General features: G+C 43.0%; 1 protein-coding gene across 6 annotated transcripts in view; it reads left to right on the top strand.

The window, feature by feature from the left end:
* Positions 1 to 23,342, top strand: part of MYOCD (myocardin) — an 85,496-nt gene that overhangs the window by 13,691 nt on the left and 48,463 nt on the right. For 5 of the 6 annotated variants that reach the window (XM_081580661.1, XM_081580659.1, XM_081580662.1 and 2 more), the window contains exon 2: positions 18,569 to 18,634. In XM_081580661.1, the coding sequence (XP_081436787.1) occupies positions 18,569 to 18,634 (66 nt within the window). Of the gene's footprint in view, positions 1 to 8,499; positions 8,543 to 18,568; positions 18,635 to 23,342 lie in introns of those variants that run through there. The other variant, XM_081580660.1, reaches the window with a different exon arrangement.

Genomic DNA, 23,342 nt, shown 5'->3' with positions numbered 1-23,342 from the left:
CAGTTCTGATGACATCGTGGCCCGAGGCCGGCTGGGCCTCCCCACACAGGGAGGACTTTGGGGACACGCACCACAGTCCTGTAGAGCCCCCCAAGAATGAGCTAGTGCTCACTGTTTACTGGGTACGGCTATTAGCACATCACATGTGTGTTATACTGAGTCCTCACAGCAGTCTGAGGGGGTGGTGCCTTGGCCCCCTGTCTGTCCCCCCACATTCACAGGTGGAGCACCCAGCCTCAAAGGACATCTCATAAAACTCCACGAGTAGTAAATGGAAAAGCTGGGACTTAGACACACCCACCTCTGGCTTCAGAGCCCACGTCTGTGACCCCTGCCCTGTACTGCTCTTCACAGGTATCTAGACCAGCCAGAGCTGGCTTCCTCATCCCATCCTCCCCCCACCGGAGAGCAGGTGAAGAGCGCCTTCTGTCCCCTTATTGACGTCGTCAGCCCCACGGGACGTCCACTCGAGGCCCGCGTTCCTCCTGTCTCTAGTGTCTTGAAATATTGTAACATAAAAAGCCTTCGGCTCTCAGACCTGGCAGCTGGCTGCGTGAAAGAGAATTCCTTTTGAGGCCTGAATTGGGCTTCTTCAAATGTTTTGACAAACTGAGAGCATGGTGCTTAGGGAAAGGGTGGCTTCGCAGTGTTTGTGTGAACGGACGTCATTCTCAAACAACTCGACTCTGTGCGTGAGGCTTAAGCATTGAAACAACCGTGTGGTCAGCCCAAGCTGGGGCTCTTGGCATGTGAACATGCCCATGGTTTTCTACCCGACACATGCCCAGTGCTGGAAGCTGACATGGATACCCGTGTGCCTCCTTCGTGTGTCTCGAAGGAAGCAGAGTCAGGACATCTTGTGAGGTGAAGAAAGAACTGTGGTGCCAGGTCCCCCCCTCTTCCCTGTGCTCATCCATGAGGACCGCTCAGGCTAGTCCAGGAGCCCCCAGGCCTCCCCTTCTCCGTCTGACCACAAAGGATTACTTCCATCACCTGATGGTCATTTTCTCCTCCTCTTTCTGGATGTCCCCAGACATGGATGGGTGGACGGTCCGCTTCTGTCCTTCTTGGTCACTGTGACCCCTTAGCTGCACATCAGTGTACAGAGTAACACGTGGCCAAGGGAACAGATATTATTGGTACCTGGACTCTGAAGATGAGGAGCAGGGTGTGCTCAGATGTCAACAGGACACAGGGAAATAATCCCTGGCTTTCAGCCTTGCTTGAGAAACTCGGCCAGGATTGGGGCAGTAACAGTGTAGACAACCTGGCCTAAAAGGCCACCTTCTCTCAGCTCTCATCAGCTTGTCTCCTCTGTACCAAATGGGTTGATGCCCGTGTACCCCAATCGAGACAACATCAGACCCACGAGTGATGCAGGCTGCTCCTGGGAGGGAAGTTTGTCCCAGAGTTGGAAAATACCAGGTCAGTTAGTTCAGTCACACACTCAGTTCAGTTCAGTTCAGTTCATTTCAGTCGCTCAGTCATGACCGACTCTTTGCGACCCTATGAATTGCAACACGCCAGGCCTCCCTGTCCATCACCAACTCCCGGAGTCCACCCAAACCCATGTCCATCGAGTCAATGATGCCATCCAACCATCTCATCCTCTGTCGTCCCCTTCTCCTCCTGCCTTCAATCTTTCATAGCATCAGGGTCTTTTCCAATGAGTCAGTTCTTCACATCAGGTGGCCAAAGTATTAGAGCTTCAACTTCAGCATCAGTCCTTCCTATAAATATTCAGTTCAGTTCAGTCACTCAGTCGTGTCTGACTCTTTGTGACCCCATGAACCGCAGCATGCCAGGCCTCCCTGTCCATCACCAACTCCCTGAGTCCACCCAAACCCATGTCCATCGAGTCGGTGATGCTATCTAGCCATCTCATCCTCTGTCGTCCCCTTCTCCTCCTGCCCTCAATCTTTCCCAGCATCAGGGTCTTTTCCAATGAGTCAGATCTTCACATTAGGTGGCCAAAGTATTGGAGTTTCAGCTTCAACATCAGTCCTTTCAATGAGCACCCAGGACTGATCTCCTTTAGGATGGACTGGTTGGATCTCCTTGCAGTCCAAGGGACTCTCAAGAGTCTTCTCCAACACCACATTTCAAAAGCGTCAATTCTTCAGCACTCAGCTTTCTTCACCGTCCAACTCTCATATCCATACATGACCACTGGAAAAACTTTATAGCCTTGACTAGACGGACCTTTGTTGGCAAAGTATTGTTTCTGCTTTTTAATATGCTATCTAGGTTGATCATAAATTTCCTTTCAAGGAGTAAGCGTCTTTTAATTTCATGGCTGCAATCACCATCTGCAGTGATTTTGGAGCCCCCCAAAATAAAGTCAGCCACTGTTTCTACTGTTTGCCCATCTATCTGCCATGAAGTGATGGGATTGGATGCCATGATCTTAGTTTTCTGAACGTTGAGCTTTAAGCCAACTTTTTCACTCTCCTCTTTCACTTTCATCAAGAGACTCTGTAGTTCTTCTTCACTTTCTGTCATAAGGGTGGTGTCATCTGCATATCTGAAGTTATTGATATTTCTCCCAGCAATCTTGATTCCAGCTTGTGCTTCCTCCAGCCCAGCGTTTCTCATGATGTACTCTGCATATAAGTTAAATAAGCAGGGTGACAATATACAGCCTTGATGTACTCCTTTTCCTATTTGGAACCAGTCTGTTGTTCCATGTCCAGTTCTAACTGTTGCTTCCTGACCTGCATACAGGTTTCTCAAGAGGCAGGTCAGGTGGTCTGGTATTCCCATCTCTTTCAGAATTTTCCAGTTTATTGTGATCCACACAGTCAAAGGCTTTGGCATAGTCACTAAAGCAGAAATAGATGTTTTTCTGGAACTCTCTTGCTTTCTCGATGATCCATCGGATGTTGGCAATTTGATCTCTGGTTCCTCTGCCTTTTCTAAAACCAGCTTGAACATCTGGAAGTTCACGGTTCATGTACTGCTGAAGCCTGGCTTGGAGAATTTTGAGCATTACTTTACTAGCGTGTGAGATGAGTGCAATTGTGCGGTAGTTTGAGCATTCTTTGGCATTGCCTTTCTTTGGGATTGGAATGAAAACTGACCTTTTCCAGTCCCGTGGCCACTGCTGAGTTTTCCATATTTGCTGGCGTATTGAGTGCAGCACTTTCACAGCATCATCTTTCAGGATTTGAAATAGCTCATCTGGAATTCCATCAGTTCCACTAGCTTTGTTCATAGTGATGCTTCCTAAGGCCCACTTGACTTCACATTCCAGGATTTCTGGCTCTAGGTGAGTGATCACACCATCGTGATTAACTGGGTCATGAAGAACTTTTTTGTTCAATTCTTCTGTGTATTCTTGCCACCTCTTCTTAATATCTTCTGCTTCTGTTAGGTCCCTACCATTTCTGTCCTTTATTGAGCCCATCTTTGCATGAAATGTTCCCTCGGTATCTCTAATTTTCTTGAAAAGATCTCTAGTCTTCCCCATTCTATTGTTTTCCTCTATTTCTTTGCATTGATCGCTGAAGAAGGCTTTCTTATCTCTCCTTGCTATTCTTTGGAACTCTGCATTCAAATGGGTATATCTTTCCTTTTCTCCTTTGCTTTTCGCTTCCCGTCTTTTCACAGCTATTTGTAAGGCCTCCTCAGACAGCCATTTTGCTTTTTTGCATTTCTTTTTCTTGGGGGTGGTCTTGATTCCTGTCTCCTGTACAATGTCACGAACCTCCATCCATAGTTCATCAGGCATTCTGTCTATCAGATCTAGTCCTTTAAATCTATTTCTCACTTCTACTGTATAGTCATAAAGGAACCCAGGTAAGACAGTAGGCACTGAAAGAGGGGATCAGGGGGCAGACAGGCTGAAATATTCAGGACTGATCACCTTTAGGATGGACTGGTTGGATCTCCTTGCAGTCCAAGGGACTCTCAAGAGTCTTCTCCAACACCACAGTTCAAAAGCATCAATTCTTCAGTGCTCAGCTTTCTTTACAGTCCAAGTGTCACATGCATACATGACTACTGGAAAACCATAGCTTTGACTAGATGGACCTTTGTTGGCAAAGTAATGTCTCTGCTTTTTAATATGCTGTCTAGGTTGGTCATAACTTTTCTTCCAAGGAGCAAGCATCTCTTAGTTTTATAGCTGCAGTCACCATCTGCAGTGATTTTGGAGCTCAAAAAAAATAAATTCTGTCAGTGTTTCCAATGTTTCCCCATCTATTTGCCATGTAGTGGCAGGTAGAGGAAAGGATTCTGTGGCAGGCCACCCATTGGGCAAGAAGAGAGCAGTTATTTCAACAGTCTATATCCGACAGTATCAGCTTCCAGCCCTGAACATCACTGAAACTTCCTGGAGTGGTCCTGCTTGTTACTTTCTTTCCTTTTTTTAAACATCTTATTTTTTTAAGTAAATATTTATTTATTTGACTGAGCCAGGTCTTAGTTGCAGCACGCGGGAATCTTTAGTTGCAGCATGCTAATTCTTAACTGAGGCATGTGGGATCTAGTTCCCTGACCAGGGATCGAACCTGGGCTCCCTGCATTGGGAGCCTGGAGTCTTAGCCACTGGACTACCAGAGAAGTCCCTTGCTTGTTACTTTCCACAAAACCCTCCACTAGCCTGTGTCCTTGAAGACAGTGATGTCAAAGTCAGGCGTTGTACCTGAAGGTCGGTTCCTTCAGGAATCGACCCAGCTAAACCCAGGGTGTGGTTGTTTTTTAGTTGCTCAGTCATGTCTGACTCGTTTCAACCCCATGGACTGTAGCCCCCCAGGCTCCTCTGTCCATGGGATTTCCCAGGCAAGAATCCTGGAGTGAGAAGCCATTTCCCCTCCAGCAGATCTTCCCAACCCAGGGATCAAACTCATGTCCCTGCATTGTGGGTGGATTCTTTCCTGCTGAGCCACCCAGGAAACCCAAAACCCAGGGCGGAGGTCAACAAAAAGAAGTTCAAGGCCTGCGTTACGGACAGATACGACTGCCCCTTCTGAGGGGAGAACCTGCAGCTGGCTGATGCTCTGCTATGTCCAGGGCTTGTGGTCCTTACCTGGCCCCACAGAGAGAAGATGCAACATTAACAACCCCTCAGAGATGTTTCCTGCAATATGCCTATCCCGGCTTCCTGGCTCTGCCAATGTCACGCTTTGCAGTATACGTTTCGACCACCTTTACAAACCCTGGGTCCGTACCTTAGGGATTTTGATTAGTGAACCAGGATTTAAAAATAGGTCCCAGAGTTCTGCTTGCTTGTCCTGGTAACTTTCCACCACCACCAGCTGTCCTTCTTCAATGCTAATCAGCAGGGAGCATCTTGGTTTGCAAACAGTAGAGAATTAAATAGAATTCTTGAACAAGCTTAAACAGAAAAGCTTATAAGCATACTGGGGTGTCTCATGGAACTCAGCAACAGGAATGTGGTTGATCCATAGAGGAGAATGGGCTGAAATTGGGGACTGGAACACCCTCCAACCCCACTCTCACTGGCTCTTTGCATCCCTGTCAGCCAGGTTCACCATCTGTCCAGTTCATGTGGTTGAAAATGGCCACTCCCCACAGCTCCAAAATAGACATCTGTCTCCCAGTCCTATTTCCAAAATTGCTAGGGAAAAACCCAGCCTGGCTGGGTGAGAGGCCATCCAGTGGGAACATCTTGGCTACACAAAACCCACCTCCTCCGTAGCAGATCAAAAGAGCATTGTCTTGTAATTCAGTGGAAAACCATTCAGAAGGCAACGGAAGGCAAGTATCACTTGCTTCTCATTTTCTCTTTTATCTTTCACTCTGTCAGAATCTCCCCCTTTCTCATCAGGGAAGCCAAGTCTTTTGGAAATGGAAATTACCCCTGCTCACATGTGGACATACACACATGCACGCGCGCGCACACAAACACACACACACACACACAAAGTAGGCTGTAGTTTAGTGAAATTGAAAGGTAGCGAATTAAGTGTCATGGGCTTAACAACTCCATTTATTTATTTGTTTAAGTTTCCTGGGAGAAAAGACCAGAAATGTCTCTCTAATTCAAAATGATGTGTCCCTTTCATCATATACCCGCAATTGTAATTGTTTAACATCTTTTCCCTCCTAGGCTATAAAATTTTCATAGGCAGAGCCTGTGACTGCTTTATTTGCAGCCGGATCTTTAATATCTAAAGTGGTATCTAGACGTTTAGGAAGAGATCAGTAAATATTGAGTGTATAAAATGAAGGATTGAACAATGTTAACCCACTCACCTTACTGCCAAGTTCTCGAATGAAAGCATTGCCTCAGAGGCCCCCGACAGCCCTACCAATTTTGCCACCAATAATTACAGTCACAATGCTTTATTTTTTGTCATTTTATTTTTATCTTTTTTTGCAAAAGCCTGGGGAAAGAAATTGTGACGTAAATTTGATTCAACTGTCTCTGTCTCTCCGTCTTCAATTAATTATCAAGACACAGTGATTCCTCTTTTCCATTTGTTTCTCAAATTTTACCTCTCCTCTCTGCTCTCACCACGTACATCTAAGTGAACTTTCTTACTTTGCTAATGGATCCTGATAAGGGTCTTCACACCAGCCCTGTCTCCCCCATTCATGTTATCACAAGATTATTTGTCCTAAAATCTCAATGTTACCAGATAACTCTGCTGCTCAAAAAATACCTTCTAGAACTATGGTATGACATCCCTTGTATGTAGAATCTGAAAAGAAATTATACAAATGAACTCACTTACAAAACAGAAAGAGACTCACAGACTTATGGTTGCCTACGCGGGGAGGGAAAGGCACAGTTAGGGCATTTGGAAAGGTCATGTATAGACTGCTCTATTTAAAATGAATAACCAACAAAGTGCTACTGTATAGCACATGGAACTCTACTCAATGTTATGTTAGCCTGGATGGGAGGAGCGTTTGGGGAAGAATGGATACATGTACAGGTATGGCTGAGACCCTTAGCTGTTCACGTGAAACTACTACACCATTGTTAATCAGCTGTACCCCAATACAAAATAAAAAGTTTAAAGTTTGAAAAAAATAGCCTTCTATCTTTCTACAGAATAAAGTCTGAGCAGTTCAGCATAGAATTCAAGGCTCTCTGTGCATGAACCCCACTTCCTTTTCCAGTCCCATCTCTTACCATCCCAAAGTAGGATCCCTCTCCTGGAACAAGGTGATATTCTGGGGTACACTCCATAGTGGGTGGAGCCTGATGCAGAAGTATAATGTGAGGCCCTTTGTTCAAAATGGTTACAATTTCAGGTGTTGACAGCACACTGTTCTAAGCACAGGGCCCTTCGTGGGATGCTGGTGGCAGGTGATACACCCACAAAGCTGGCCCTGGACAGCAGGCACCATGTTGATTCCATATTCTAGTTTTTAGTGCATGCTTCTTCCCTTGATCAGCAATTCCCTTTATCAGCCCTCTTTCTAGTAAGATTCTCCCTTGAAAAAGAAAAGGTTCTGTTCTTTTATCCTTGGTAGCCTCCTATGAATATGGATGCTTTAATCATGTGTTGCCTAACACTTTATTTCTCTGACTCATGTGTGGGTGTCTTCTCTTCCTCACTAGATTATTCACGCCTTAAATTACTGTGTATCACGGTCAGTGTCTGGAGACGCCTCAGCCAATAGCAAGGAACGACTGAATCCTTTTTGAGAGACTGAGTCGGTAGATTCATGCAAGAGAGCGTGATCCCCAAATTGGCCTGGGGCCCGTCAAGATTTCTGGGGTCTTTGTAAAGTGATAGGATTTGGGGTCACGTTTCCTTCTGGAGGTTCATTTCAAGACCCAGCATTTCACATCTGACTTCTTAAAACCATCGGTGGGGGACGGCTTTCTATCTTGCAGCCTTTTTCCTGCAGTTTGAACATAACGCTTAGAACTATTCCAAGACATGCCGCCTCATCTCATGGGGAAAACTCTTGAGATTAAGAAACATCTCAGCGGCTTGAATTTGGAGACATACAAAGACCCTGGTCAAAGATGAAGCCAAGGGTCATGAAATATTAACACTCCAAGGGACCTCCGGGATCACCAGCTCATCTTTCTTGTTTTAGTAGGAGGGAGCCGAGTTGTGGAGAGGTGAAGTATCTTTGACCGAGGTCACAGAGCTATTTCATGGGAAGAGCAGGGCCTGGTCCCCTGAACTCTCGTGTGACTTACAGGGGACATCCACTGATGTATTTCAGCAGACAGAGCTCTGGTGATCTTCTACTCGAAGTATTTTGCCTGTGTGCAAAGTAGAAGTTCAGTATAGATGCAAGTTAATTTTTGAATGCAGTTCATTTTGTTTTTCTCTGGGATTCTGGACTTTGACATCCATTAGCCAATATTCAAATGATTAAAAGAATTCGTGTTTAGACATAGGGCATGTTGCATATGCAGGACTTGAAAAAAGTATAGAGCAACGAGAGTAAAAGCAGCACTATGGGTCTCCGTCGATGAAAAGATGGCTCTCGGGGTTACCAAGGGATGCTGGTTGCTAAGTAGGGTTCAGAGGATTCTACTAGGAGCCAAGAGCCCATTGTAGGAAGATGATGCAGAAACAGAGCAACAGCCCACCACCATCTGCTGGTGAGAAAGGCTTCCTTCTGCTGCTGTTGCTAAGGAACCTGGGTGTGGTCCTCTGAATCCGAAGCTTTCCTGCATCTCCCGAGGCTTTATACCCCTGCAAGGAGGTTCAGTGGAGAAGGAAATGGCACCCCACTCCAGTCCTCTTGCCTGGAAAATCCCATGGACAGAGGAGCCTGGTAGGCTGCAGTCCATGGGGTCGCTAAGAGTCGGACACGACTGAGCGACTTCACTTTCACTTTTCACTTTCATGCATTGGAGAAGGAAATGGCAACCCACTCCAGTATTCTTGCCTGGAGAATCCCAGGGACGGGGCAGCCTGGTGGGCTACCGTCTATGGGGTCACACAGAGTCGGACACGACTGAAGTGACTTAGCAGCAGCAGCAGAAGAAAGATGGTTCTTTGGATAATGAATATATGGTTGGTTTAGTGAGTACCTGTCTTCTGTTTATCATTCAACTTCTTTGAGGTTTTTTTTTTTAATTTATTTCTCTTCCCACCCAAAAATAACTTATTAAATGTAAAATAAATACAAGTTAGGTTTTGATGTTTGTTATGTTTAAATACAAATTAATTTAAAATTTGGGGAAAAAGTCTTGTTAGTCCATGCATTCTGGGGTTCTTTTAGAAAATATGACCATTCTTAGAGGCTGTAGAGGTGATGGCAAGTTAGCTGCACAGAGACCATGGGTGAGGTGAGGCTAAGAGAGATTCACTTAAGAAAAATGGAGAATTTGGTAGGGAAAGAAAAAAAAGTTAAGTGGTGTAAGGGTAGAACAGAAAATCAATCAAATACCAATAATATGATGGTCTTAGGAAGCCATTGCTTCCATGGCAGCATAGGAATGGTGGGTAAGGATAAGGATGATGCTCTTTGTAATGATTTTTTTAGATGGACCAAATAAAAGTTTAATGCACAGATCCCAGCAATTTCTTTGGGATTCGTTGTGTGATACAACTGCATGGGCCCATGTCACATTCTGCTGCTGCTGCTGCTAAGTCACTTCAGTCGTGTCTGACTCTGTGCGACCCCATAGATGGCAGCTCACCAGGCTCCCCCATCCCTGGGATTCTCCAGGCAAGAACACTGGAGTGGGTTGCCATTTCCTTCTCCAATGCATGAAAGGAAAAGTGAAAGTGAAGTCGCTCAGTCGTGTCCGACTGTTCGCGACCCCATGGACTGCAGCCTACCAGGCTCCTCCGTCCATGGGCTTTTCCAGGTGAGAGTACTGGAGTGGGTTGCCATTGCCTTCTCCTATGTCACATTCTAGACAGAAAGTGATAAACAAGAATTCACAATTGCCAGAGAGTTGGGAGACACTAAGACACCAGGCCCATCTCTTGTTTCCTTTCTGGAGCAGGACCTCATATGCCCCTAACCTGACCTGTCTTTTACATTCTGCTAAATACATACGAACTGAGAGCCATCACTGGAGTACTCATACAGACACAAATACTCTTCTTAAAATAAAAAACTGAACCTCTGTCCTACTCTCTTTCTTCTTTACTTCCTCTTTCTACCTTTGGCCCATCTTTACTTTCTCTTCTTTTGTCTTCTCCCTTTTCTGATAACATGAGAAGTTCAGGACTGATTCAGACTCAGACTCCACTGGATTAAGCTTTCCCTGCCTGCCATCTGTAAACACGGCACTGTCTTGACTTGATATGTCACCTCTGCTGCTGATAGAAGCTACTGTTTTATTTTTCAATTCTTATTTTTTTAAATTGTGAAAGTATGAAGACACATTTACAGGAGACTTAGAAAATGCAGAACTATGTTATATATAGTTTCACTATATATTACAATTATTTATAAGTAGATAAAGTGAGATTTTTAGGTGGAATTTCAATATCAAACTCTCAAAAATTAATAGAATGAATATACAGAGAAGTAGAAGGATATGTGTGCAGGTGCTGCATAGTCGTGTTCAACTCTTTGCGACCCCATGGACGGTAGCGCGCCAGGCTCCTCTGTCCATGGGACTGTCCAGGCAAGAATACTGGAGTGGGTTGCCATGCCCTCCTCCAGGGGAGCTTCCCAACCCAGGGATCGAACCCGCATCTCTGACATCTCCTGCATTGGCAGGTGGATTCTTTACCACTAGCACCACATGGGAAGCCCAGAAGAATATAATAGACCTAAAAAGTTCTGTGAAGAAAAGCTTTTGTATACATATATATATATATATATATATATATATATATATATATAGTATATACAGTATAATATGTATGTATTTTAGAAATTTTATGAATTTTTGCCTAGCTAAAAAGTTTATGACATTCTGATTCCACTTGTTTGACTTAGTATGACCAGAATGTTAGATTTCTAATTTATGTTCACGCAAAACTTTGATACAGTTCCATGTATTTTGGCATCTAGTATTACTGCTGAAAGTCTAGAAAATGTATCCTTTTAGAAGCTACTTTTATTGTTTGAAACCCTGGACCCTTGTAATTACTTGGGAATCATTCTGAAGGCTTGGACTGGGTCATCTACACAAGTATTATGCAACTGGGGAGCTGAAGGTTTCCCAAATCAGACTCCCATGCCATACAAAATGTATATTTAAGTCAGAAATAAATCCAGCCTGTAAGCAAACAAAACAAAATATTGAAGTCAGACTATAAAGAAAGAGTAGAAACAGATTCAAAGGTATGTATGTAGTATATGACAAAATTGATATCTAAAATCCGTTTGATTAGAAATTATGTTAGAATAATTAGTTAACAATTTGTAAAAATAATGAAAACCTTTTTTAATACTATATACTAAATTTAATTCCAGATGCATTGCAAAGTCAGATACAAAACCCCAAATCTTAAAGATATAAGAACATTTAAATGAATATATAATCTGGAGATGAAAAGGATTTTCCGAAGTATACACCAAAGATAGAAATCATAAAAGAGCTTTTAAAAGGATTGTATATAGAAATGTTAAATGCAAAAAACCATTGCACTCAAAATTGAGTGGAAACTAAAACCCAGGGGAAATTTACAACATATGACTATGTTTAATGTGCTTCAGATAAAAATAGCTCTCCCAAAACTTATAAGAAAATGTAATGCCAATGGAAAACTTTGTAAAGAATGTTATCAGGTCATTCACAAAAGAAAAGATACTAATAATCAACAAATCTATGAAAATGTGTCTGACTTATTAAAAGGTATAATGGATACCAGTCAAATTAGTAAGGCTTTTTTTTTCTTTAATGGCATTAATAATAAGGATGTAATGAAATGGAAACCCTCCAATAGTCTCAGTACGAGTACAAATAGAATACATCACTTAGGCAGGAAGAAAAATTAAATGTACGATAAAAGGAGATTTGTTAAACAGATATTGGTGCATGACCAGATACTGTGCAGTCATTAAAAATGATGGTGTACAGATATACCCCTGACCCAAAAAAATGACAGTATATTACCAATGAAAAAGAAAGTCACAAAACAGTATGAAAATGTGGTCTTATTTTTTCACATAGTATATTTGCTTATTTCTATTTCTCAAACCTACTTTTTTCCTCAGAATTTCCTGGAATGTTTGTTAAAATATATTTCCTATATACTGCAGGACTATTGGACCATAGTCTCCAGGAAAGATCCCAAAGAGATACTGTTTTTTTTTTTTCCCCCCAGGCCCCAGGTGACTCTTGATATAAGATAAATCCTGATCTAAGCCAAGCTAATCTCTTCTTTTGCTTTGTATTAAACTGCGATCCAGAAAGATTCTGGAATCAGTCTAAACTACAGCTTCGTAGGAGCAGGGGATGGGGGTAGGAGTTGAAATTATATGTGCTACATTCCAGATGAGTAATCCTGTTTTAGAGCTCCAGGCTTGTTCAGACCAATATTATTAAATCAAATTCCCATCAGCCTCCTTCTATTTTGGTCGGACAGGTAACAGAACTTCCCTTCAGCTCCTCTGCTTCACATTCAGTAACAATCTTCCTTTGTTGATGGCAAATGGAAAGTTTTCCATTTCCACTGTTCCCTAGCAATGTGACATTTTCAAACAGTAGCACAAAACTCTTTAAATAGAAAAGATCCATTTCTACTCTATCGTGACTCAGTAACAGCCCCAGGATTCTTCTCAAACTTTCCTAAAAATGTCATCTTTGGGCTGGACTCAAGAGGAACATTTCAGCCAAGGAGACGCATTTTCCACTCTGTCAGGAATGAGCCAGCATGGGGTTGGAACATAAAGTGTTTTGTAATCCTCAGAAAAGCAATACTTCTCACCAAAACCATGGCAACAACTGTGTGATGCCGTCAGAGCCTGGGATCATTCAGGAGCCCCATCCTAACCAGAGACTCGGCTGAGCCATTCACCTGTGTTGGTGAGAATGGTACCCTACGTGACTGTTGCTATGGAGACACTATGGACAGTGATACTGAGCTGAAGGTCCCTTGTGCTGAGTTACTAAGAAAGCCGTGAGCATGAAACATGCCTCATGTTTTAGTGGCTTCTGATTCTTCATTTGAAAGGAAACCTTCCAGTGGAAGAAATACCTTAAAACATAGGGTTTAGTGTGGCAGAAGTTACCTTTTTATCATCCAGATTCTTTTATTTGAAATTTGCACCCATGAGGCTAAATTTTAGAGTCCAAAGTCTATGTGACAAGAGGAATGTCACTATATCCATCAATTTCTATATTTCCTTCCTCTTCTACCTGAAACTCTTGAGAGACGTGCCCAGCTGGACCTGGTCCTTCCCATCCCGGCTGGCTCTGCTCTGCTGGGCACAGACCACTGTCATGTTCTGGTTGCAACCCAGTGGTGTGTAGACATAGTCTAGCTACCATTTTAAAAAAATGTATTTTATTGAGGTATAGTTGATTTACAATGTGTTGATTTCTGCTCTCCAGCAAAGTGGATTCAGATATGTATATATATATGTAATATCTTCTTTTTCATACTGTTTCCCACAATGGTTTATCACAGGATATTGAATATAGTTCCCTGTGCTGTACAGTAGGACCTTGTTTTTTATCCATTCTTTATATACTAGTTTGCATCTACGAAGCCTAAAATCCCAATCCATCCCTTTCCTCAATACCCTTTGGCAACTGTCCTCTGTGTTTGGGAATCTGTTTCCTGTGTGTTTCCCCAACACATAGATGTGCTCATTTGTGTTGTATTTTAGATTCCACATATAAGTGATATCATATGCTATTTGCCTTTTTCTGACTGACTTCTCTCAGTGTGATAATCTCTAGGTCCACCCATGTTGCTGCAAATAGCAGTCTTTCGTTCTTTTTCATGGCTTAGTAATACTCCATTGTGTTTGTATACCACCGATTTATTTATCCGTTTATCTGTAGATGGTCCTTTAGGTTGTCTCCATATCTTGGCTACTGTGAATAGTACTTCTAGCTCCCATTCTTGAGTTGGGTGCCCAGTCTCAGTCCCAGCTGCATTCAGAGAACCTATTCCTGGTCTTGCACTATCCTTGACCCTGAAGTTTGTATATATTCTTTAATAATCTTAAACAGGATAACACTTCTCTGGCTGGTTAGGGTTCACACTTATAATTATAGAATATTAAAGGAATGTATCCCTTCTGCTTCCAGAGAGGTAGGTTCTTAAGGTGATGACAGAACTTGCTACTCACATCCTAAAATTCATTTGGGGGGTGGGTGGTGGGAAAGCAGGCTAGAGTAGTCAAGACACATTTATAAAAGAAGGTTGATATAAGATCCTCACTACCAGGCATGAAAATCTATGCTTAAGTCTAGAATAATTCAAATAATATAGAACTGGGACAGGAAAAGCCAGACAAATGAGAAAATCAGAATTGAGAGCCCAGAATTTCTGAATAAAGAAGCAACTTGACTAGTATAAACATCTGTGTTTGTACCAAGAAAACTAAGTTGGGCTAATTGTCAGTCTTGAAGAGAATTTAATATAGTAGAGCTGATATTTTTTATGATTAGATAAAAATCACTAAACTCAGTATTGTGTAGAAAGGAACAGCATGTACTGAGGATTCCTTCTTGTTCTAAACTTAATATCTTCTCAGATCTACTTATTGGTTCCTAGGCAATTTATGGAAATTTCTAGAATGACATAAATATTGCCTAACTCAAATTGGTCACAGTAATCACCATGCTTTATTTTAACATTCGGGGGACATATCACATTGTTTTTGATTATCTTGTTTTGTCCTTAAATGTAACATTGTAGAGATTTTTATTTTTTTAATAAAGAAACTTACTTAAAAAAAAAAAAAAGAAGCAACCTGAGTTAAACACAGGACTCTCAATTCTGATAACGATGACCAGAAGAATGCAAAACTAGAGAAAAAAATTGCTTTGTTTCTGAAAGCTGAGACAGATCAACACCTGAATGCCAGAACCATACAAGAACACATTGGGATGGTGTGGAAAAGACATCAAGCACTCCCTCCCTTTCATCTCCAAAGATAACCATATGGCCTCAAAGGAAGTGAAGAGAGAGCTCCATGGATACCTGTAGTGTGTAGCTGGTTGGATCTGGGAGCAGGAGTTAGGCTTGGACTGGAAAGCAATACTCTGGTCAGAGTATTTTTAGCTACAGTGGAGCAGTGGAGGTTTGCCAAGGGCTCTGGGGACACAGATGACCACAGCAAGCTGAAAGCAGGGAGGGCAGTGAAGCACGAAGAGACCGTCAGGGATGGAGGCCAGGCGGTAGCTAAGGACAGCTGTGTCCAGAGGTGCAGGCCACTGGTGGTACAGTTTTGGCCCCAGTGTCAAGACTCTCCCAGGTGCAGCAGGAAGCAGGCACAGAAAGGGATGTGGGCATTCAGTCTCCACCTCTAGCCTTGGAACTTTGCCAGACCTGGGGAAGAAGCCTCCCAGGGACAAATGCCACTGCCAGGATCATCCTGCCCTTGGCTGTCTGGTCTTTCCCTCTAGGCTTGGAGCGCTGAACCGACAGCCTGCCCACCAGTCCTTCACTGGAGAGAAGGACTACAGAAGCTCCCAGGTGACAAGAGGGGCAAAGCCAAGGGCGCTGGGTGACCAGCCATGCTTCGCTTAGCCAGTGAGAAGAACACGGTCCTTACAGTTTACCCAGCTAGTTACCATTTCTGATATACTCTAGTCGTTCTTGAATACCTTGATTTCCTTCTGATATCATTTCCCTTCAACCCGAAGAATTGCCCTAAGTATTTACTGTAGTCAAGTCTACTAGCAAACAAATTATCTGATTTTCTCCTTTACCTGAACTATCTTTATTTCACCTTCATTCCTAGAGGATATTCTATGTTCTGGGTTGATAGTTTTCTGTTTGGTTTTCATTTTGTTTTATTTTCTGGACTGTGATTTCTGCTGAGAAGTCTGTGGTTATTTAAATCAATGTTTTCCTTTATGTAATGTTTTGTTTTTCCTGGCTACTTTCAAGATTTTCTCCTTCTCTTTGGTTTTTAGCCATTGGATTATGATGAATCTAAGTGTGGTTTTTCTGTGACTATATCTGGTTTGGGGCTTGTTGAACTTTCTGAATCTGTAAATTTCTGTTTTTCACCAAATTTGGGGAGTTGTGGCAATTATTTATTTTTCTGCTCTCTTTCTGGGACTCTAATGAGCCGATTATTATATATAGATCAATTATATAGATCAAGTAGATCTAATGATCTAATTCATGCCTTTGAACTGTGGAGTTGAAGAAGGTTCTTAAGAGTCCCTTGGACTGCAAGGAGATCAAACCAGTCAATCCTAAAGTAAATCAATCCTGAATATTCATTGGAAGGGCTGAAGCTGAAGCTCCAGTACTTTGGCCACCTGATGTAAAGAGCTGACTCATTAGAAAAGGTGCTGGGAAAGATTGAAGGCAGGAGGAGAAGGAGATGACAGAGGATGAGATGGTTGGATGGCATCACTGACTCGACAGACATGAGTTTGAGCAAGCTCTGGGAGCTGGTGATGGACAGGGAAGCCTGGTGTGCTGCAGTCCATTTGGTTGCAAAGAGTCGGACACGACTGAGTGACTGAACTGAACTGAACTAAACTGAATGAGCTGATGTTGTTAACAGACTTTTTGATACTGGGGCGCAGGAACCTGAGGGTCTGACCACTTTTTTCATCATTTTCTCTCTCTCTTCTTCAGGGATGTGTTCAAGTGTACTGACTTGATATTCATTCTTTTTTTAGGCCTTTTGGTGAATCTTTTTACTTCAGATATTCTACTGTAAATCTTGTATTTCCATTTGATTCTGTTTTGTATGTTCAGTCCTAAGATGGAATCACATGAGACTGTTCAGTGAAGCACAGTCTAGCCTCCCAAAGGAACTGACAGCAATTCAGCAACATTGGTCTCTCCCATGAAGGTTGGCGAGAAGCCAATTCAAAACCCATAGCAACACCTTTAAACATTACCTGTCTTCATTACTCTTTTAGAATATCTTATTTTTTATGTTTATTTATTTATTTATTTTTGTGCTGGTCTTCCTTGTTGCATGGGCTTTTTCTCCAGTTGTGGCAAGTGGAGACTACTATTCCTTGCGGTGTGCAGGCTCCTCTTTGCAGTGGCTTCTCTTGTTGCGGAGCACAGGCTCTAGGGCTCTAGGGCTCAGTAGCTGCAACTCCCAGGCTCTAGAGCACAGGCTCAATAATTGAGGCACAGGCTTAGTTGCGCCACAGCACATGGGGTCTTCACAGATCAGAGACGGAACCTGTGTCTCCTGCATTGGCAGGCGAGTTCTTTACCACTGAGCCACCAGGGAAGCTTGTCTCAGCATATCTTATGACTGCATTTGCTCTAAAGCCTCACTGTGGAATAGTAAATGAACTTGGAAGAGCTGTATAGCCTTTCCATTTTTCTTCTCTCCATTCTAATTTTCTCTCCATAAAAGCAATGCTTGTTCTCTCTTTTCATTATAAGGTGATCAAACTAGTCTCTCTCTTTGAAAATTTCTGCTCTTTCCATTCTCATCCTGAACAGCTTAAACCCAGGAGTCAAGATGGCAAACTCTGAATCTCCCTGAGAAAATGTATATGTCCAAAGATAGATTCTTTTAGGGGGTTAAGTGAGAAGAGAAGAAGGAAATCATAAATATTACACTCATCTATCATATATGTAACTACTTACATACATAAATATATGTGATATATATGTAATCTACTTGTGCTGATAGTAACAGAAAGTTCCATAATTGATAGTTTGTACAATTTATAATGTTTTACATTTTCTAACCAAAACATGACTCTATTAGCCCTTCTCTGAATTTCCAGGTGAATTCCAGACTCTCATAATAGTACCATTTATTATTTTAATATTTATTTAACTTATTTATTTGGCTGTGCCAGGTCTTAGTTGTGGCACACGGGATCTTCCAGCTTCATTGTGACATATGAACTCTTAGTTGCAGCCTGAGGGATCTAGTTCCCTGAGCAGGGATCAAACCTGGGCTGCCAGTATTGGAAGCGTGGAGTCTTAGCCACTGGGCTTCCAGAAAAGTCCCAATACTACCATTTATTGATGATTTATGGTACCAGGCACTCTGCTAAACAACCTGCATACATGTTTTAATCAAACGATAGCAATCCCACAGGGCATTGTTCCCATTTACAACTGAAAAACCTGAGGATCAAAGAGGTTGAACAACTTGCCCAGAGTTATTCATCCAGGAAGGGGCAAGATGTGGCATTTGAACCCAGGTGACACTTTCGAGACCAAGCTTTCTTTACTCTGTCTCCTGTTTTGAAATCATGGCAGCATATGATGTTATGTATCTCCCAGGTAGCATAGCAGGGGGAGACAGAGTGTGATGCTGTGAAAATCATGTTCACTTCAAAGAGGAGACGAGACTTCTAGTCTCTGGTGGTCACTCACTTGCTGGAAAACCCTGCAACCCCTCAGCTTCTCTCATCCTTTCTTGTGCATGCCTACAACAAAATGCAAGTGTCCTTCACACACTTCAGACTTTCAAAACTGTTCTAGAAATAATATGAGAAGAGTGATCAGGCAAAAAAAGGTACGAGGCAAATAGAAGTGATCACAACCAGTCTTAGCCCAGCTCACATACTAACACTTTCTTTTCTAAGTTTTACAGTTACGACTCCAACAGAGAAGGACCCAAGAACAGCTGGCTAACCAAGGCATCGTACCACGTGAGTAGCTCTGTTTCTTATGGACTGGTCTATATGGGGGCGGCTGGGGGGTGGGGGCCGTGCGATTTGGGAGCTGGAAAGCACCTCACAGGTCATAATCCAATTTCAGGGATCAGGCTTCCCAGATCCTCACAGACTCTGGGTCAGCAGAAATCCAAGACCTTAGAGGCTTTGTCCCAAATGCTACTCACCTGCCAGGGCTTCCCTTTACTCATAGAGGTTTGTACCTAAAATTCCAGTGTAGTGGGTTTGATTACAGGAGAAACACAATTCTATGGGCCTCCATCCCCCTCTCCTATTTTTAGAATTGGATATAATCACTGTTCTTCCTGGAAGCATCACTTGTATCATCTTTCTCTCACCTCCTCGGTTTCACTTCTGTTTGAGTACTTGAGTCCACAATTAATTGAATATTATCAATTGCTTCCTTTCTGGAATAATGAGCAGCAATACCATTCTAGTATAAATGGTATAACGTTGAATTACTAGCCATCATTTGGGTCAAAGAAGAAGGATTATCCTATCTTTTAGAAGGTATATTTGAAATTTCCTACCTTGAAACATGAAAACTTCAAGTTTAGCAGTTGAAGCTACCTTCTGGTTAGCTATAAAAGCAGGAAAAGTACCAGATAAATGGAATTACAGTGTAAGCTCCTTTAGGTCATGCTTTCTAACTTCTTCCCACAGAAGTTAAATTTTTAAATTTTTTAATTAAAATTTTAAAAGTCAAAATCCATAATGACTCCTGCAGAAATCCAGGTCCTTGTCCAGACTGTGACTTCATAGTTAAGCATGCAACAAGCAAGCATTTGCCCTTGATTGAATGTCCTACAGTTAGTAACCTTGGTGCCCTGTGATCCAAAGTCTAAACATTTTAAGTATAGTCAGAAAAGAACTAAGAATATTTCAAGCTCTTTCCTTTGGGAATTCAGATGAAGTTCTTTGTTCATGGCTCAGCCCTACAAAGAATAAACAGCAGGTGACCTATGGCAGAACAACTTTTTTTAGTGATTTGCTAAACACAGAAGAAAGATCTCATCCTGCAACTGAGAGGCTGCTTCGATCAAATGTACAGTTAGAATGAGAAACCAAAGGCACTGTGTGGCCTGTTTCATCTTAGCCAGCCCAGCAAGGCAGGTGTTAAAACACAGGAGAGACCTGGAGTCTACAGGCTTCATGTCAGATAGACACATTGGTGCTCAAAGCCAAGCAGTCCTGTTGCAGATGTGTAAAATTGAGTTTCTTTAACCACCATCTCGAAGAATGATTCACTAACAGTGGAGTGTAGACAAGTGTCGATCCACCAGGATCCTCTCAGCAGACCACAGTCTCTACCACATGCCCTCAAATATAAGATGAATACGTCAGTTTCAGTGGGATTAAAATAATCAGTTCTTTCATGGGGGCTTCCCAGGTGGCTTAGAGGTAAAGAATCCACCTACCAGTGCAGGAGACTTGGGTTCGATCTCTGGGTCGAGAAGACCCTTTGGAAAGGAAATGGCAAGCCTCTCCAGTGTTCTTGCCTAGGAGATCCCAAGGACAGAGAAGCCTGGCTGGCCACAGTCCACGGGGTCCCACAGAGTTGGACACAACTTGGCAACTAAACAGTAACAACAGCAATCCTTCATGGGCATCTCTTTCCCTTAATTCTGGAAAGGCAATTGAAGTAGAGAGACCCAGTACCTTTACATCTGTTTGAGCTGTTCACAACCGATTTAAAGTTTAACCTACATGTTTAAATAATCCAAACCTGGGTCTTGCAGCTGCCATTTGGAGGAGAATAAAAAATTTTTTTGAGGTTTCTGGAGTTAAATTTCAGAAGTAAGACACCTAATAAAAACAGGAATGAATCCTATGGCACATTTTTACATAACACCCCTATGTAAGGCATACAAATTAAATGCCCATTTGCAGAGTAGGGTCCAATGAAGATAGAATATTTTGTTCTCCAGGATTTCCAGAATCAGGTAGTGTGAGGCTTCCCCAGTGGTTCAAATGGTAAAGAATCTGCCTGCAGAGCAGGAAAAATAGGTTCAATCCCTGGGTCAGGAAGATCCCCTGGAGAAGGGACTGGCAACTCACTCCAGTATTCTTGCCTGGAGACTCCCCATGGACAGAGCAGCCTGATGGGCTACAGTCCGTGGGATCCCAAAGAATTGGACACAACTAAGTGACTAACGCTTTCACTTTTTTTCACTTTTCTCCAGGATTTCCAGAATCAGATAGTGTATATATTAATGAAATACTGCTTAACAGAAATTTTGCACCCATAGCCCATTGTGTCTTGAAGACAGTTGCTGGGGAAAGTCCTATGAGTCATGCAGTAATGTTTCCTTTTTAATTCAGCAAAATGAGAATGGTATATTAAGCAGCATCAGTTTCCCATAGTCTTCAGCCACCTCCTCTCCAAGGGTGTCACTTCTGCGGTAGAAAATTGTCAAAGCTACAGCAGGTGCACCCAGCCCAGTGCAGGCCCAGCCCCTAGATCTCAGGGACTTAGCGCTCCTGGGGAAGCCGGACGCAGACAAGCCTCTGCACCTGCTGAGATGGGGAGCCCAGATGGTAGCCCCATCGACCCAGAGCCTAGGAAGCCGGACGCAGACAAGCCTCTGCACCTGCTGAGATGGGGAGCCCAGATGGTAGCCCCATCGACTCAGAGCTTAAACACCAGTCTCTTTACTCAGCCACCCCACCACCACCCGGCGCGCCAACGTGTGTAAAGGCAGTTGCTCCAGAGAAGGAAGCAAGAACTCACAGTCTCTGGGTCTTTTCTACTCAATCAGAGTCAACATATTTCATGATGACCCAGACTCTGTGCAGGGTGGTACGCTGGGCACTGTGGGGACCACTGTGAGCACGACTGTACTTTGTAGAGGCTCGAGATTTTAGGGGGAAAGATGACAAGAAACACAGAAGGTGGGACTATATTTCCCAAGAGAGCTTTTTATGTCTTCCTTCTATCATTTGAATTTTCTGAAGCGGAAGAAAAGAGGAAAGGAGAAAGAAAGGGAGTAAAACGGAGGGAAGCAAAGCCGATAGTCATTGGAGATCACCTAATTTGACGATTTTCGGGGTTTTTTAATAGTTAAATATATTGTCTGTTATGTGTGTATACACACACACACACACACACACACATATATATATATATATATACCGGCTGGAACAGGGTCCGGGGCCTCTGCCCCACTCACGCAGCCCCCCTCGCCCCTCTTAGATAACCCTGTTTCTCTTCCGCAGTGTCCTCTTCAAACAGAGTCTGAAAACCCTGCCCTAGTCCACGTCTCACTGTCTTTAACCCTCATGAAACAGAAATTGGAGAGGCCTCAGAGATGCTTCAAATATCCCAAAGCCAGAGCCCAAAGCGGTCGTATTTACAAACTTGAACCGCGAGACTTTAAATGCATGCACAGTAAAATGATAACACAGCCTCACGTTGTCCATAACACTGGAAATAACTGCAGTGCTCCCCCTGAATTTTCAAACTTGTTATAAAATGCTCAAGTGGAGAGCTGCTGGCCAGGTGAATTGTTCTTTGTCCTTCTGTTATTACCAGGTAGCCCTGCCAGTTTTAGTTTGTTCACAGAAACATCTGCTCTCCTTGGACAGAATTAGTCTTGAGCTGTACATAAGATTGACCCAAGGGCATTGCCCATTGCAAAAAGAAGAAATTGCAGTCCCCTCCTGTTGCAGCAGCTGAGGCCAAAACCTGCATCTCTTGATCCTGGAGTAGCAGCCAGCACAGAGCCCCTTTAAGCAGTACGAAAGTGCTCTCAGCCAGAAGTACACCCCCAGGCTGGCTTGTAAGATTGCTTTCACATTTATAGTATCAGTGGTGGAATTCACTTTTTCAAAAGAGTTGTGAAACCTGAGTGAACTAGCCTCTCGACATTAATGTAGAAATATTACTTTAAGAATTTATGATTCAGACTCCCTTCCAGAATCCCACCTCTGAATCTCAAGAGGAAAGTTTCAAATTGCCTACTTGTCACCATCAACTGGAATTCAGAAGCATGGCTCTGCCATTGTCCCCATCAGGCTCAAGGTTGCAAGAGGACATCAGGGTTCTCTTATTTTTTCTTGCTTTGGGACACAGCCCAACCTCCTATCCTTCCTGGACATCTGTGGGCAGGCTCAGGTCTGGTCATCATTTCTCATGCAGGTTTTCTCCACTACGTTCTTCTCTTTGGGCACCAGTCTCCTGGGTTGGAGTGTAAATGCTGTGGCACAGATGGTAAAAATCTGCCTGCAAAGCAGGAGTCGTGGGTTCGATCCCTGGGTGGGGAAGATCCCCTGGAGAAGGAAATGGCAACCCACTCCAATATTCTTGCCTGGAGAATCCAATGGACAGAGGAGCCTGGAGGGCTACAGTCCATGGGGTCACAAAAGAGTTGGACACGACTAACACATATCTCCTGAGTTGAATCTTAAATACTGTTTTATTCCACCCCCTTCAGAAGTCTTAGTGCAGAAAGAGAATCAGCTCTGAGTTTTCAATGAAAAAATAAAGTCATAGAGCAGTTCAGTAGATATTTTGACCATCTGTTGGGAGAAAAGCCCCATGGAACACAGAGGAGTTAGATGTGAATTCTATTTCAAAGAGCTTACTGTCTAGAATGTTCTCCCAATTCTCCTGCTTAGTTATGCCTGTTAGCAATATTAGACAATGTCTCACCACTACATGGAGTAGGTTTCTGGGAGACCTGAA

This window comes from Giraffa tippelskirchi, chromosome 3 (genome assembly GCF_054371585.1).
Source record: "Giraffa tippelskirchi isolate mGirTip1 chromosome 3, T2T-mGirTip1v1.2.pri, whole genome shotgun sequence".
Taxonomy (NCBI): Eukaryota; Metazoa; Chordata; class Mammalia; order Artiodactyla; family Giraffidae; genus Giraffa; species Giraffa tippelskirchi.
Note: the sequence above shows the minus strand (reverse complement) of the source record. Positions and strands in the feature narration are given on the sequence as shown.